Here is a 14,700-nt window from a genome sequence, read left to right as displayed (position 1 = left end):
AAGCCCTTAATTGAATCTCCACTCATGTAAGACTTGCTTGGAGGTGAGGTGCAGCAGAGGTGGCCCTGCTTTGCCCACACTCTTATATACAGAGCAAGCAGAAGGACCCCGATTTACTTTAATCTCTCAAGTGCGACGCAGATGGCGATAATATGAGCAAGAAACATCTCTGCCACTATCTAAAAGATGACGAGCAGCTTTTCCTTTAGGGCTCCTCAGTCTCTGTGACTCACGGTGCAGCTCTGTCTCGCCCATGTGTATACATTCTTTGCCATTTGTGAATTATCATTAGCAGCGACGATGGTCCTGACAAATAGTGGCGTCCTGCAAATTGTTCCAATGATCATCCACTGTGGAAATGAAAATCTCTCATTTTATCTAAACTCATCGACTGTCTTGATTTTGCTATTAAACTGGGACACTTGCTTTCTAATTTGGGATCAGCATTTATATTGGTCCACACACACACACACACACACACACACACACACACACACACACACACACACACACACACACACACACACACACACACACACACACACACACACACACACACACACATTTTGCACGGCAACAAAAGCAAGTTTCACCACAGAGATGTGCTTCCTGCTTTAGGGGACTAATCCAGTGTTACACTTAAAAAAGCAGGGGATGAATGTATCTAACAGTGCTTTATAATGCTAATGCTGTCATGTGCTGGGCAGACTATTTTGAGAATCTCATTGATATGCGCTTCCCCTGGTTTAGTCCTGACAAAGGCGAAAGCCACCGTTTGAAGGTTCCAATTACAATGAAGAAATCTTGGTACAAAGCTGAAAACTTGGCACTTTCTCCTACATTTCAAAGGGAAGAGCAGCAACAATAGTGACAAAATGACAGCAAAACATTACAAGTCACCTTGAATTCGGCACTCCTCACTTTCACCTCATGTGAGTGCTCACACTTGAGATTCCTACGAGGCTGAGAAGTGATCTGCTCACACCTCCTCGCCCAACAGAGCCTCGGGGTCGTGGCTCAGGCCTGGATGTCAGAACTCTCTGTGGCATCTGGCGTCTCTTTTACAGCGGCTCTCACTGCTCTGACCTTGATACTGCTGGTCTCACATCTTCTCCCTCTTGGCTCCCCAAGGCTTCAATGACTTCAGAACTTCTCATCTTATGTAGGCTAAGAAGTCATCTCCTTAAGGAGAATACCACCTCTCGTCACTTTCTATTTTCTGAATCCTATCTTCTCACTGCTTTCCTCCCCATATATTGCTGTATTCATCAGAGAGTGGACTATATAGAGTTCCTACAGTTGCCTCTTGCACCCTCCTATGGAAAGCATGTAATGTGATTACAGTGTTACACTGGCAATAAATCACTCTGTAACAGCTTCTGATATATCTTCATCAGCCTCTTATTTTTTACTGTGTAATTTGCATTAACATTTCTGTGCTGCTCTGTCTGTAATGTCCTGTCTCATTAATTTCTGTATTCCAAGACTATGGTGATCTATTTTCCTCCCATACCATGATATATTTATATTTACATGTATAATTATAAATACTTATAGCCACGGCAACTTCCATTGCTAGGTCTCACTGTAAAATAACTCTACTGGGAAATGAGACTGAAAGACAACAGGAGTTATTCCTGAACGATAGCCAGAGAGCAGGAATTTCTCTCCTTTGCACATACATGATGCATGTATGTCAACAAGCACACATGACTTCTGGCACATATACTGTGTCTAAATACAAATATAATGCTTGCTTTTCTGTCCAATGGATCATATTTGAATTGTCGGTTTAGCAAGTTTCTAAAACACTGACTCACTTCCACTAACTTCTCCACCAGAACCACCAGAACACCAGAACATATTCACTGTAACTCTGCTTTCCCATCACTTTTCCGATCAGCCACACTCTGCCGTTTTAATTGTTGTGCACAGACTCGGTGTCAAACCCTGCAGCCCTCAGTCTCTGCAGACCCCTGTGAACCAACACGCTTCCTGTCAAATATAAATTGCATGTTTAAGTTCCTGTCATCTCCGCATTGTTTTTTTTAAAAACTCAATTTCATAGAATAGTGCCCTTACAATTATTCTTCCCTTCATCTGTTCCTCACTTGTGTAATAGCTTTCCTGCTGCTGTCACAAAGTGTAAGTCTCACAGAGGAACATGATTAATTATCTCTCTCCTGTTAAGTCGAACAAGTCACGGAAAAGCTGGATCCCACTTCCACACTAATCCCAGGCAGGTTTTTAGTATGTAAAAGAGACGTAATTAAGTGAACTCAAAAAGCAGGACGCATACTAAAAAGCGCTTAGTTTTCTCACAGGACAATGGAGAAATGAAACTGAAGAAAGATTGTGAAAAGCAACAAAGGGATGAATCTTTGGAAGAACATTTCTTTGTTGCCAATTTGCAGTTTGATATCTGTCAGTGAACAAATTACATCTGATCCAATTAGTATGCAACAAAAAGCACTCCTTGAACACTAACTGCTAAAACAATGTGCCAATCAACCCGGTACACCCTACCTGTGTTTGGTGCACTTCCAACAAACATTTACAACATCAGTTTCTTTTAGTTTCCCTGGTGTGACTGCAGTGAGTCTCTCTTGTAGACCAAACAGCATGACAGAGACCACATGAAAAGATGTGTCCACGCCTGGTTCTAAGGAAACTCTACCTCTGAATATGATGTATTTGGATGTAATACACTCCTAGCATGCAAAAGGTTGATTTTTACTGAAGGCTAGTTTCAAATAATCCTGTGATTGCACATATTTTATTGGAGGGTGGACACATAGCCAGTTATTCTAATGTAGAGGTCTACATACTCATTTTTTTAGGTCCACCTGCACAATCTAATGCAATCCAATACAACTGCTCCTCCCTGAAGTGAACTCATAATGTGTTTTTGCTGTTATTGTTGTTTTTTTGTTGCTTGGACAGTTTGATAATTGCTATAATTCAATCGCACATTGCTGCACTCAGGTTTCAGGGATGTTGCTTTGTACTGGAATGGGTTTTGAGATGTTTTCTGATATTCTGTCTCCTCACACAAAACAACCATGAGCTATAATCTCTATAATAACAAAGACGTACGATAATTAGATTTACACATTTCTGGCAATGTCAACAAAAACTGATCATTATCAACTTGAGGGCAGAATTAATGGCAGCACTGTCACATTGAATTGCAATCATTTGTCAGGGCAAAACTGTGCATTAATCACATTCTGTTTCTAATTAGCATGTGATTTATTAGTCTTGTACAGCCAGCATTAATACTGTGCTGGAGAATGGTCTGAGTGCACCTCATGCTTGTTTGTTTTTCTTTGAACTCATTGCAATGCTCTGGGGCAGCGCTAAGAATGTAACATTGATGTCCCTGCAAAAGAGTGTCATTGGGACTTAATGTGGTGAAACATTCGCATATAGAGAAGCGAGTACTGTCATTAATTCGACTAATTTACTTAAAGAACCAAGCAAGGCTGTCTGATTGCACGATATGAATCTTTGTCAAAATTTGCCATTTTTTATTGTATATGTTGTTAGCATGGAGGTAGATGTTTGTATTGGAATCGGTTTCTTGCGTCCTTTTGTATGTTCTTTAGTAACACCTGCTGGTGGCAGCAGTGAAGCAGCACTAAAAAGGAAGTGAGCTGATGGGAACAGGAAGTACTGCTCAGGAAATGCTTTTCTTTGTAATGTGATCAGAATGAGAGCCATCGATCTGCTTAATTCTGTGCCTTGAAGTCCACAAACTGGTTTCATCTGAAAGTCATCAGTTATTTACGATTATAATAACATGCTTCTTTTACTATGTCATGGATTGGTTACAGTATTTTGGACAAATAGACACATCATTACTTAGTGATTAAAGCACAAGTGCATATGCAAATGGTACTGACTGTTGCATTTTCATATTGTGTGTTCCTTGGCATAGCTTTAAGCACCTGTTCACATGAGTTTATGTCAGTCATCTTTTCTCTACTGATATACTTGAGATATTTTTCTCAAAGGTACTTGATTTTATTTTGTGCTTATTTGCAGTTTTACAGATACATAAATATTTTCCTAATTAAATCCTGCAAAACTCAACAAACCAATATTTGGAGGATGCAATGCAGGAGAATGCTAAGTGCTGTATAGGTTAAAAAAAAAATATATACATATATATATATATATATATATATATATATACATAGCTGCTGCAACTTTTAGTGAGGACAGCATAATGTTTCTCATAGCAGATCAGATGTCACTGCAAAAGTTAAGGAGAATGATATGTGAAATATGTGGTAGGAATGGGCTGTTTCTACCCGCAGTCTCGAGGCTAGTGATTTATTTACAGCCTCTATGAAATAAACTGTTTGAGTTTCAGTGCTCTCTAAAGTGCTGCAGTTTAAGAGCTTTAGGGTATGTGGTGGATTTACTGTGTGTACTTCTTCATACTGCATGTAAATATTGAACTAAATATAAACTATTTACCACAACCTCGATTCCTTGCAAAATTTACCATTTTGACTGAAATCATGGACAGCAGTGTTTCTTCAGTGCGTAAATTGCTGGAAGCATAACAACACAACTGCTGTAAAATTAAATTAGTATACCAATGCCTGCACTGATGTACAGTGGCTGCTGCAGCACAGTCTATATCACTGCAGGTTGGCATCAGCATTCATGAATGGCTGCTGTATGTATTTTCCCAGTGGGAGGAGGGGGTGGATGGTATTATGAATTTGACACGCGTGTGCCATGTTGGCCTAGTTACAGTAAGTGTTTCCAGATACTGTAACAGTTGAGCAGTGCTTCCTCTTTCTGAAAGCCCCTCAGTCTTGAATTACCATGATTCCTACAGTATGTGTTTGTGTAAATGTGTTCAGTGTTGTTAGTTCATGGGCAATGTGACAAAACAAATGTGGACAGAAACCAAATTCTACGCAAATTATTCCATTGCGAATAAAGAAATTCATCTGATTGCAAACATTTACACAAGAAAACGTGCTTGTAAAAGCCTTGTGATTATTGCTGGAGGCCTTTTGTTTGTCAGTCGCTGCTATAAATGGATAGATTTGTGTGTTTTTCCCGCTCTGAGGTGGATATATATATCACAGGGAGCAATGAGGTGGGCGTCAGGACACAGAATCATGTTTACGCACAACGGCAAATCATATAAAAGCGACAAGGCTCAGGTGCGGGATTAATCAATTTTGGCATGTTCAGTCTATGATTCGTAATTGCAGCAATAAACAATATAATTGCCTCTAAATGATGCAAGTGTCTGAACGGTTTTGTTACACGTGGGTGATTAAGTCCCACACAGCATCAACCCTGCAGGGGCTTACAGCTGTAAACCCAAATACATACATGATGCACATAATAAACGGCAGACACTTGTGCTGCACCTCAGCACTGGACCAAAACACCTGAAATCATGATAAAAAGTTCATGAGGTAATACGATAAAGATCCATCACTTAGACTGGTGCAAGCTCAGGAGTGAAAGTCAACACTAGCTGTAGCTGTGAATTGATTCACAACTCCTTGTCGATGTCATAAAAAATTCAGCATTCAAAAAAAGAAGAAGAAAAAAAAAAAATCAAAGTTGGTGTACTTCTCCACCACTCATGCATACCAGCAGGCATTCCAAATGATCGCCATATGTAACACAACTGACTGTACTGTAAGTGCCTGATTCATCACCAGGGCATTAAAGTTGCATGCACTCAAAATGAGAAGGTCACAGTCAGGTTTGCTTTATATGAAACATCGTCAGAGCTGTAGAGGCAAAAAAACAGCCGCTATTCATAAATGTAATGGTGTAAAATATCAAGCAGATGGTTGCAGTCAATGGCGGGAACACACTGTAGTTCAGCACAGAGCAGGGATGTAATTTACCCTTTGAGAAGAACATCATTGGGGAAATTGAAACTAGTCCATTGATGGGCTAAATTATCAGATAAATCTGGCAGGAATGAACTGTGAGAATAGCAGAGTTCCAATAGGAAACGTATTATATAATCTCTTATGGTGCTGTATTGAAATAGTTGACAGATTGTTCTTGAGCTGCTAAGGCTGTCACCAAAACCCTAAAGACAGTTTTCTTCCAGGGCGACATCATTTCTTGGGCAATGAAGGTACATTATGTGCAATACAACCTCACCTCCTTTTGCAGATTGAACAAGAGGTGAGTGAGATGGGGGAGAAAAAAAGAGAGAGGAAAAAGGGCCTGTCTGTACATTGTGTCACTAGCTTCAGGGCAGTTCTCTTTGAACAAACCCAAGGTCACAGTCAAAGAGTACGGCCCAGTGAAACACATCAAATCAAAAAGCAGGTTTTTGTTGTTGGTGTCATTACAGAGGCATTGTTTGAAGTCAGCAGGGTTTGTAAAAGGTGAAAAACTGGCAGCAATTGTGGAAAATCCGCAGAAAACTTTCTTTTCTGTCCAAAACCGGAGAACAAATCACTCTCTTTTTTTTGTAATCACTGGAGATCATGTCGTAAAACTGTGCCCAGGGATGAAAGCAATTTAACTCCTGGGAAACTGGTTGGAGTCTTGCTACACTCGTGTAGTGCTTAGCATGCTAATGATTCCAAAAATGCATAATGAGCCCAATAAATTACAGCAGCCGTGGTGATGTTTAACTACAATCATAATTCATCTCCGCTTCCTCGATGATAGTGTGTAATCAGCTGTTGCCATTCACCATTTCGCCGGCCGTCACCAAAGCAGAACAACCGCCCACTGTTAACTCTTCAAACATTCTACCCCCAAAAAACTGCTCATGAGAAAAATTCAGATGCTTCAGTGGCAGGAATGTCAGCTTGGAGCTCATTTTTGATTACCAGGCTGAGGCAACACTCCTCAAAGTTTTACTCCCCAATCATAGCTCAATTTTATTCTAAAACATATCAATAGACGGGATGAAGCTGCTTTGAAATTAATCTCGGGGATGGGCGGAGAATAGATTATTTATGTTGGAATACATAATTCATCGCTGCAGAATATCAGAGGCACCGTTATATAGGAAGCATCATGCAGTTAGTGGGTTAGGTCTATCAGGAGAAGATGTTATTACTTCATACTTGGCTGTCACACTTCATCAAGTCTCCCTTTCATTCTCCCCAGGACTTCTTTCAATATTCACTCATTTCAGGTGCAAAACAGCTGGGAGATATGTGCGTATGCAGTCGAAAACATGCTGTGGAATAAGATGGCACAGAGACGCGGGGAAATTATGTGCTGTAATGTAGCAGCTGAGTCACCTATTTTCATCAATCTCTGGGTTTCTCCTGTCAGTTGCTCACAGTTCATTAAGCCCCACCTCCTCCTTAGTAACTGTTGCTACACCTGCCAGTTATCTGGTCTTCTTTGGCTCATGTGCAGCTGAGGCAGAATTCCAAGTTCTTTCTGAAACAGTAAGTCTTTCATCAGCTGTGGTTAGGTAGCTTTTTGAGCTAATGCCCCGTGAGTTAACGGTTGGCTGAAAACACCCACAGTCTGACTTAATGTGCAGCGGACATCACGCTAAAAGACTTAGCCTGAAGCCGTATGAACCGTAAGACAATACGATGGCAATAGTTCAAGATCCATGCAGGATGCACACTCCAGTAACAGCACTGCCTCTGGATTAAAGCATAAAGACGAACAGGAAGAATGATGAGGGCGAATGTAAGATTAAACGTTTACTTCACCCTGCCTGGTTGCTTACCTCTCAAACTTGCTGGCATACATTTATACAGTCAAGACAAGGATTACATTTAAGCTTAATGCTCAAATATGTCAAAAGAAAAGGATTTGAGAATAAGATCTAACCAGTGCATTTGGTACCACAGATAACAGGTTTGACTCCTTGATGTGTCAACTTCCCCAAATCCAAAATCCAGTGAAGACAAGGCCAGCTCCAATAACATTCCTGCACACTATGCTAGGTTTCCCATAGTGGTGAAATACTACACTACCACTACACTCTCTTAACCCCACAACCTGCTGGCAGAATCCATACATCCATATTCTATACACCGCTTAATCCTCATTAGGGTCACTGGGGGGGGGGGTCTGGAGTCCATCCCAGCTGGCTTAAGGTGAATACAGGGGACCCTGGACAGGTCACCAGTCTATCAGTTAATATAGAAACAGACAAGCACACTCACACGCACCCCTATGGACAATTTAGAATTCCCAGTTAACCTCAGCATGTTTTTGGACTGTGGGAGGAAGCCGGAGAACGCGGAGAAAACCCACACATGCACAGGGAAAACATGCAAACTCCATGCAGAAAGATCCCAGGCTCAGGACCAGGACACGAACTATCTTCTAGCTGCAAGGCGAAAGTGCCAACCACCACTGCTGACTGAATGCTATCCTTAAATTTTAAGAAAAAAAAACTGACTACTTCCAGCCATAGTCATGCTGTTTCCATAGAGGTGCAGGACTTCATATTACTGTGAAAATGAGTCAATAAAAATGTGACAGAAGCAAAAAAAAACACCCAGAAACTGCTTGAAGTTCAGAGGGTTAATGTACCTTACAGCCCATTACAGTAATGTATTTGAAATGCTCCATTTGCTTAAAAGTACTGTTGGGTTGCTGAACATGTTAACCTCTGCAGACAGAATATGCTGCAAAATCAATTCATAATGTTTTTGCTCTTGCAGGAATCCAAATTTTGATTCAACTGTGCAAAGACTACAAATGCTATATATCGGAGTGTGTAAGCAAATAGGTATAATATATAATATATAGGTTAGTGAAACCATACCAAACAAGATCTGAGGATAGCCGTGCCAAATGATGGTTTCACCACAAATAACCACATCTTTTCACTCTAACGGAACAAACTATGTTGCTATCACAAGCCAACATTATTGTACATGCACACTAAATCATACAAAGAGATAAATTGTTGCTCGGATCCAATGATTAGCACACACCTGGTACCACTGGATGGATTTCTCTGCTTCTGTAGTTGCTACAGTAACCTTGAAGAATGGGGGAGGGGTTTAACATGCCGTCAGCTGTTTACAATGTTCTTTGGCACCTGCTTCCAGGAGTGATCAGAGACAAAAATAGAGGCCTGCAATTTCCTGTTAGTTAGTCGATTGTTTCTATTGATGGCACAAAGATTTCTTCCTACAACAGAAAGACGGTGAACCTGCGAGTGCTCATTTAACACCATTTGACAGTGGCTCTCCACTCTCTTGGAGCACTTTTAATGAAACTTTGGTCTTATTAAGAGGAGGATGACATAAAAATCTGTCAACCAAAGCGACCCTTTTACCAAAATATAGCCCACTGTGTGTTTTTTTTCTGAAGGCTCTTGTCTCCTGTGAATTCTCTGCTCTTTGTGGATGGGGTACATCCATCAGGAGGGAGTAAACTATGAAGGGGCCGTGCTGTGAAGAGCCTGACCTCTCCTTCAACCCAGCAGTGAAAATCATCTATTAATGGAGTTGTGTCAAGCAGGGTGACATGTTCAACGTCTTCACGTCGCTTTCTGCCCCTTCACTCTCTATAAATGGCTTTTAATGGCGGCTGTGAGACTCGCGCTGTACAACCAGAGATGCACAAAAAGGGATTTTGTTGTTTGTAGTTCAATTGAATTGAACAATAATCAACATGAAGGGAGAAAATGTGCAAATAAATAAAGTATGAAAGTCAGAAAAATGAAAAGTCTTCAGATCTTCAAGCAGCTTTTCTGGGAAAGTTGCTAAAAATAGAAAATGACCCCTAACAAAGATAAGGTCACCTGCTTTTGAATGTTCTTAAAGCGCCTTTCAAATTGTTCAAGCTGATTTTTATTTTCTCAGTGAGTTTACAAAACTCCAAAGTCAAATCAATGGGAAAACACTGAAAAAAAACCAAGGCTGTTGCAAGTTTTCACTATCTCAAGACTACAGCTTCCATATGAAACCGATTGCTGAAAAAGCAGACAAAAGCAGACCAGAGGGGAAATGAACTACTCGAGATGAAAAGGCCGCTGTGCCATTATTACCCTCTTCAAATAAGCCTCCACTATAGCGACCGTGGGATTTTCAAAAAGGGACCGTCAGGGCATGAAAAATTCACAGTGAGATAATGTGATTATGTAATTCATTTCTTTTTATGCAATTGACAACAAAGATGATCTCAATTTAAACCTTGTGGTAGCTGCAGAAAGTGTGTTTTCATTTGTGAACTTGCATTTCTAAAACTGGCATATCTGCGGATTGGTGCACAAACACAACATCTTACAGCGTCTTCAGCATGTTATTTCTGACTTTAAGTCATCTACACAGCTTGTATTGACTCTCAGGCTGTTGTAGTGGTATCATTTAGAACCAAAGTAAACTAAGATATTTTTTTTCTTCGTTTTTTCTGACGCTGGTGCGGGTGCCCTGGTGTTGTGGTTAAACACAGATGGCTCTGTTTGCTGCAGCTGTCAGTACTTCTCTCCATCCTTATCCTTTCACTCTTGTCTGTCCTCTTTAACACGAGAAGAGACGGACAACCCTGCCAGGTAGAATGGCTCGGAGCCACGGCTTCACTGAATAAGTGAATGAGTAATGCAGAAGGAAGCCCTTTCATGAAGAGACGGAGAATATGGAAATAAAACTAATACTGCTTGTGAAGTATGACCAAACATGTGAATGGAGAGAATGTTTCAGAGTAAATAAACAGAATTCTGTGCCTTTTTTTCTCAAATACAAGTCTGTGCAGGATAAAGAAAATGAGTGAAAGGTCAATGCCACCCGGGTCACTGTGCGCTGGATAGACAAAGCCTTCAGGGTTTTACTGCCCTGAGCGCCAGATCTGTCTGCTGAAGCAAGTCCAAGACTGGAAAAATGCCCAGGATAGCTCTGGAGACTGTCTACAACACATCAAAGCTGACCTCTACATTAGCTAGTAACACACTGACTCCCTTTTTTTTATGCCTGAACATCTGCCAATTAAACATTCTGACAGCCAGTCCTCACAAGGCTGGTCTGAAAACCTCACTGTCCACATCGGAGCTGTGGCAAGTCCTGCAAAACCTTTCTTGGTTGAGTCTAATTGAAAAGATAAGGAAGAAATCGCCTCATTGCACTCGGCTTAGTATTCAAACGCTTCACTGTGATTGTCACCTATTAATCTATGTTTTGCAATGCTCGAGGATGCCACCACTTTCAGCATAATGAAGGATGCCCTTTTTCATTTGAAACCAGTGAGGCGTCGCCGCCAAATGCAAATCATTCACCAAACACAAAAGTGCACACACTGTTCTGTCGAGAGCTATTTAGTATGTTTCTGTGATATCGTACAAAGCCCCTTCAACAGGAAGAAGAAGAATGATGAATGCAGCCAAACAATAGCCAATTACATTACCAATTTGTATTCTGCAGAATGGTACAAGAAAACTGCTTAATTTCTAGAGGAAGTGAAATTCTAAAAAGACGTATCACACTGCTGCAGTAATGACCTGCCCATCCTCTAAACTGCTCGTTCTTCATCCTCAACGCGGAGAAAAATCAGTAACCAGCTCCTCTGAGTTAGAGTTCTTTAAAAACTTTTCCTGTCTTTAGGAGGGAGCAGTTATGGCAACATCCGTCATCCTTTAGAGACAAAGTGATGGTGAAGGTCCAATGATTTGCAGGCGGCAGAGCTACACTGAGATGGATGGGCAAAAAAAATCATCCGTTGTGAAGTCGGTCTTCAGAACTCCAGGGACGTTTGCCTGACTTCATTCACAGTCACCATTACAGAGTGACTCAGGGCACCGGAATGAATTTCCCTTCAGTTCAATTAGCCATCACTGATCTGAGAGGGTGGCATTCTTTGTGGGTGCAGGGAAGGTACGTGGCTGAGAGGAAAAAAGGTGAAAGGGAAAACTGTCACAGGGGCAGACTGAACAAATGGGGTCATGAGGTCGTGTACGCCTAATTGGAGTCTGTCTCTTTGCACCACCGTGGAAAATTCACTTAAAAGTTGTTTTTGTCTTCAATAAACATGCACTATTTGCTATATAGTGCACTGTATTGCCATCTTCTGTCATTTAATTTGAGTATATGAAAGTTGTGTGCAAATTTGTCCTCAAAAATGGCACAAATGAACAAAAAAGAAGCATCTCAGTACTTCCTTTGAACAATTCCACGGTGAAATGTTTCATGTTTAGATGCAACAATTACAGTTGTGGGACTCGAAATCGTCAGTGATATGATGCAAAACGACATTCACAATTTCAGTTTACTACTTACTAGAGAGTGTACATTATATAAGGAGCTGTGATTGAGAGAATAAAGAGTGATTTTGTAGCCAGCAGTTAGTTTCAAATGAGTAATCTTGTGTTTGTACAGTGGACACAGCCCCACAGCGGGTTGCTAGATGCTGGATGTCACTGTGACATCCAGCGTTTTGTCAGATCTGTGACCAGTAGTCTCTCACTGCATTCTTAAATCATTGTCTACATGTCCTCCATTGTAGCAGCTTTGTGACTGTTGTTTAGTTTTTCTGTTAACCAGACGTGTCACTATATCAGCTGAGACTAACATTCTACGTAAGTTTGTTTATTGTTGGCCAACATGTTAGGTATTTTACTGCTTTAAACTTTACTCTTGTCTTATTTTGTCTGATTAGGAAACAAATATGCAGAAAAATACCTGTTTCCAATCATATGAGATCAGAAAAAGTCTAAAAATAAAAATATGGCAAAAAATATTCACATTTGCGAAGTTGGATTTGAGGATTTTTTAAACTTTGTTTTCTGAGATTGCCAAATTGACTTTTATTCGATTTACAAATTAAATGACAAATTGTTCCAGCTCGAACTCCGTGTACTCACTCAGAGGACTTGATTGTTTTGTTTGTTTGTTTCTGCCCGGCACTGGAACTAAATTCACCTTCTCCACCTTTGTGGCTTTTGATGCTTCGTGCTCTCCATAGTTATTCCTCCACCTCCCTTTCAGTCGGGTCATATTGAACAACAACGTGCTCTCAGATAGGTCCATGCTCCAATGCATTTCCAATTAGAGGTCCTTGATTTAAAAAGATCTGGGAGCATTTGGCTTCGTCTGGCCCCGCAGAACAGCCAGGGAGGGGGGAAAAACTAAAATAATGCTATGAACCCTTTAATAGTAGTTGCAAAGGAGATGGCACCAGACAAACCATAAGCCAGACTCATGGAGAGGAGGGGGAGGACATGAAGAAGAATAGCAGATCAGCTCGTAATGAAAATAAACCACATGTCCACAACAGATGCACGACAGCACATGTTCTGTGTGGAGCCAAAATCAGTTGTATTACTGTGGGTAGCAATTTGCATAAATGTAGGCCTACGCAGTATGATTTAGGTGGAGAAAGTGATGAAATTAAATAAAAATATAATAAACAAAGTGACAGTGAAGGTAAATGACACCTGAGTGAGAGTCTTTGCTCTTGATTCGGATGCAAAAACGACACAAAAGTGCAATATACCCAAGGCAGGCATCACTTAATGAACTTGAAAACCTAAAGCCTAATAAACTTTAGAATTAGTCACATCTGAACACATTTTCAAACTGCCACAAGCCCCATCTGTAGCCACCACACTAGATATAAATAAAGATGAAATGAATACATGAAAATGGGATTAAGACACACAAAAGCATTCTGTCTCCAAGCTACAAAACCTATATCCTAGTTAATTTTGAAATTAAAATCACATTTGAAAACATCTTCAAAGACCACAATACTGCCAAAAGTCCCATCTGTAGCCACCACGCCGGTTCTTTAACATTATCAGTGGAATATGCATGGATTTCTCCAGATGAATAGGATATGGGATGCTTTTCATCTTGATCCACGATTTTAAGATATTCTTTTTCACCCTCTGTTAAGACGTGAAGTGAACTTGTTGACCAGCCACGCCCATGAAATCAAACGTAATAAAGAAAATGTAAAAGTTCGGACAAATCAAACATCTTTAAACAGTTTGGATGGAAAAAGAAAAAGAAATCTCACCTGAGCAGCCATGAATGACAGATCCATACTGTTGCTCCGTTCAAGCCAAGGCACTCAATGAAAGATGCAAACGTGCGTGGGTTTCTTTCTCTTATTTCCCGTTAGAGCATTGGACTGCTGGTTTCTTTGTTTTTCTTTTTCTTTCCTTTTTTTCCCACCTCCAATCTGCAAGTTGGCGGACTTCACGTGACGAGCATGTCGAAGATGAAGAGTGGAAGAGGGGAACGAGGAAGAGAAGAAAAACGAAGGGAAATAACGAGAGAGGAGGAAAAAGAAGAGGAGCGGACAGAGTAATGAAGAGATGTGGCTGCGAGAGAGTGGAGGAGGCGGAGGAGCGACTGTCACATATAACGGAGGAGGCGCAGATCTGCTCTCTCTCCCTCACTGTCTCTCATCTCCCTGCCTCCTCATCCCACCTCTCTCCTTTCATTCCTGTCTCTTCCACTCTTTCTGTGCCTCATTTCTTTTATTTTTCATGTATTTTTGTCCCTTTTGTTCCCCCTCTTCCTGTGGAAATTGACACTATGTGGGCATAAAGTACCATTTTCCTACTTCTGGTCTGTTTTTACATGTTCCAGTTACCCCTCAGTTCCTGCCTCTGAACATCTGTTTTTTTCCCCCTGAAATATAAATACCCAGCCTGCATCATTTTAAAAACCCCAGAAGGTTGTTCCACTTACCATTGATCTCTAAAAATTTCCTAAATTCTTCAGACTCATTAAAACATGTGGCTGAAAATAAAATATATTC

General features: G+C 40.7%; 1 protein-coding gene across 1 annotated transcript in view; it reads right to left on the bottom strand.

Moving 5' to 3' along the window:
• The window catches only part of LOC110954448 (uncharacterized protein C14orf132), a 29,276-nt gene extending 14,801 nt beyond the window's left edge, over positions 1-14,475 (bottom strand). Inside the window, exon 1 of the mRNA XM_022198984.2 lies at positions 13,951-14,475. Within this exon, the coding sequence (XP_022054676.1) occupies positions 13,951-13,977 (27 nt within the window). The 5' untranslated portion in view covers positions 13,978-14,475. The remainder of the gene's footprint in view (positions 1-13,950) is intronic.
• Between the last annotated feature and the right edge of the window lie 225 nt (positions 14,476-14,700).

This window comes from Acanthochromis polyacanthus, chromosome 1, assembly GCF_021347895.1.
Source record: "Acanthochromis polyacanthus isolate Apoly-LR-REF ecotype Palm Island chromosome 1, KAUST_Apoly_ChrSc, whole genome shotgun sequence".
NCBI lineage: Eukaryota > Metazoa > Chordata > Actinopteri > Pomacentridae > Acanthochromis > Acanthochromis polyacanthus.
Note: the sequence above shows the minus strand (reverse complement) of the source record. Positions and strands in the feature narration are given on the sequence as shown.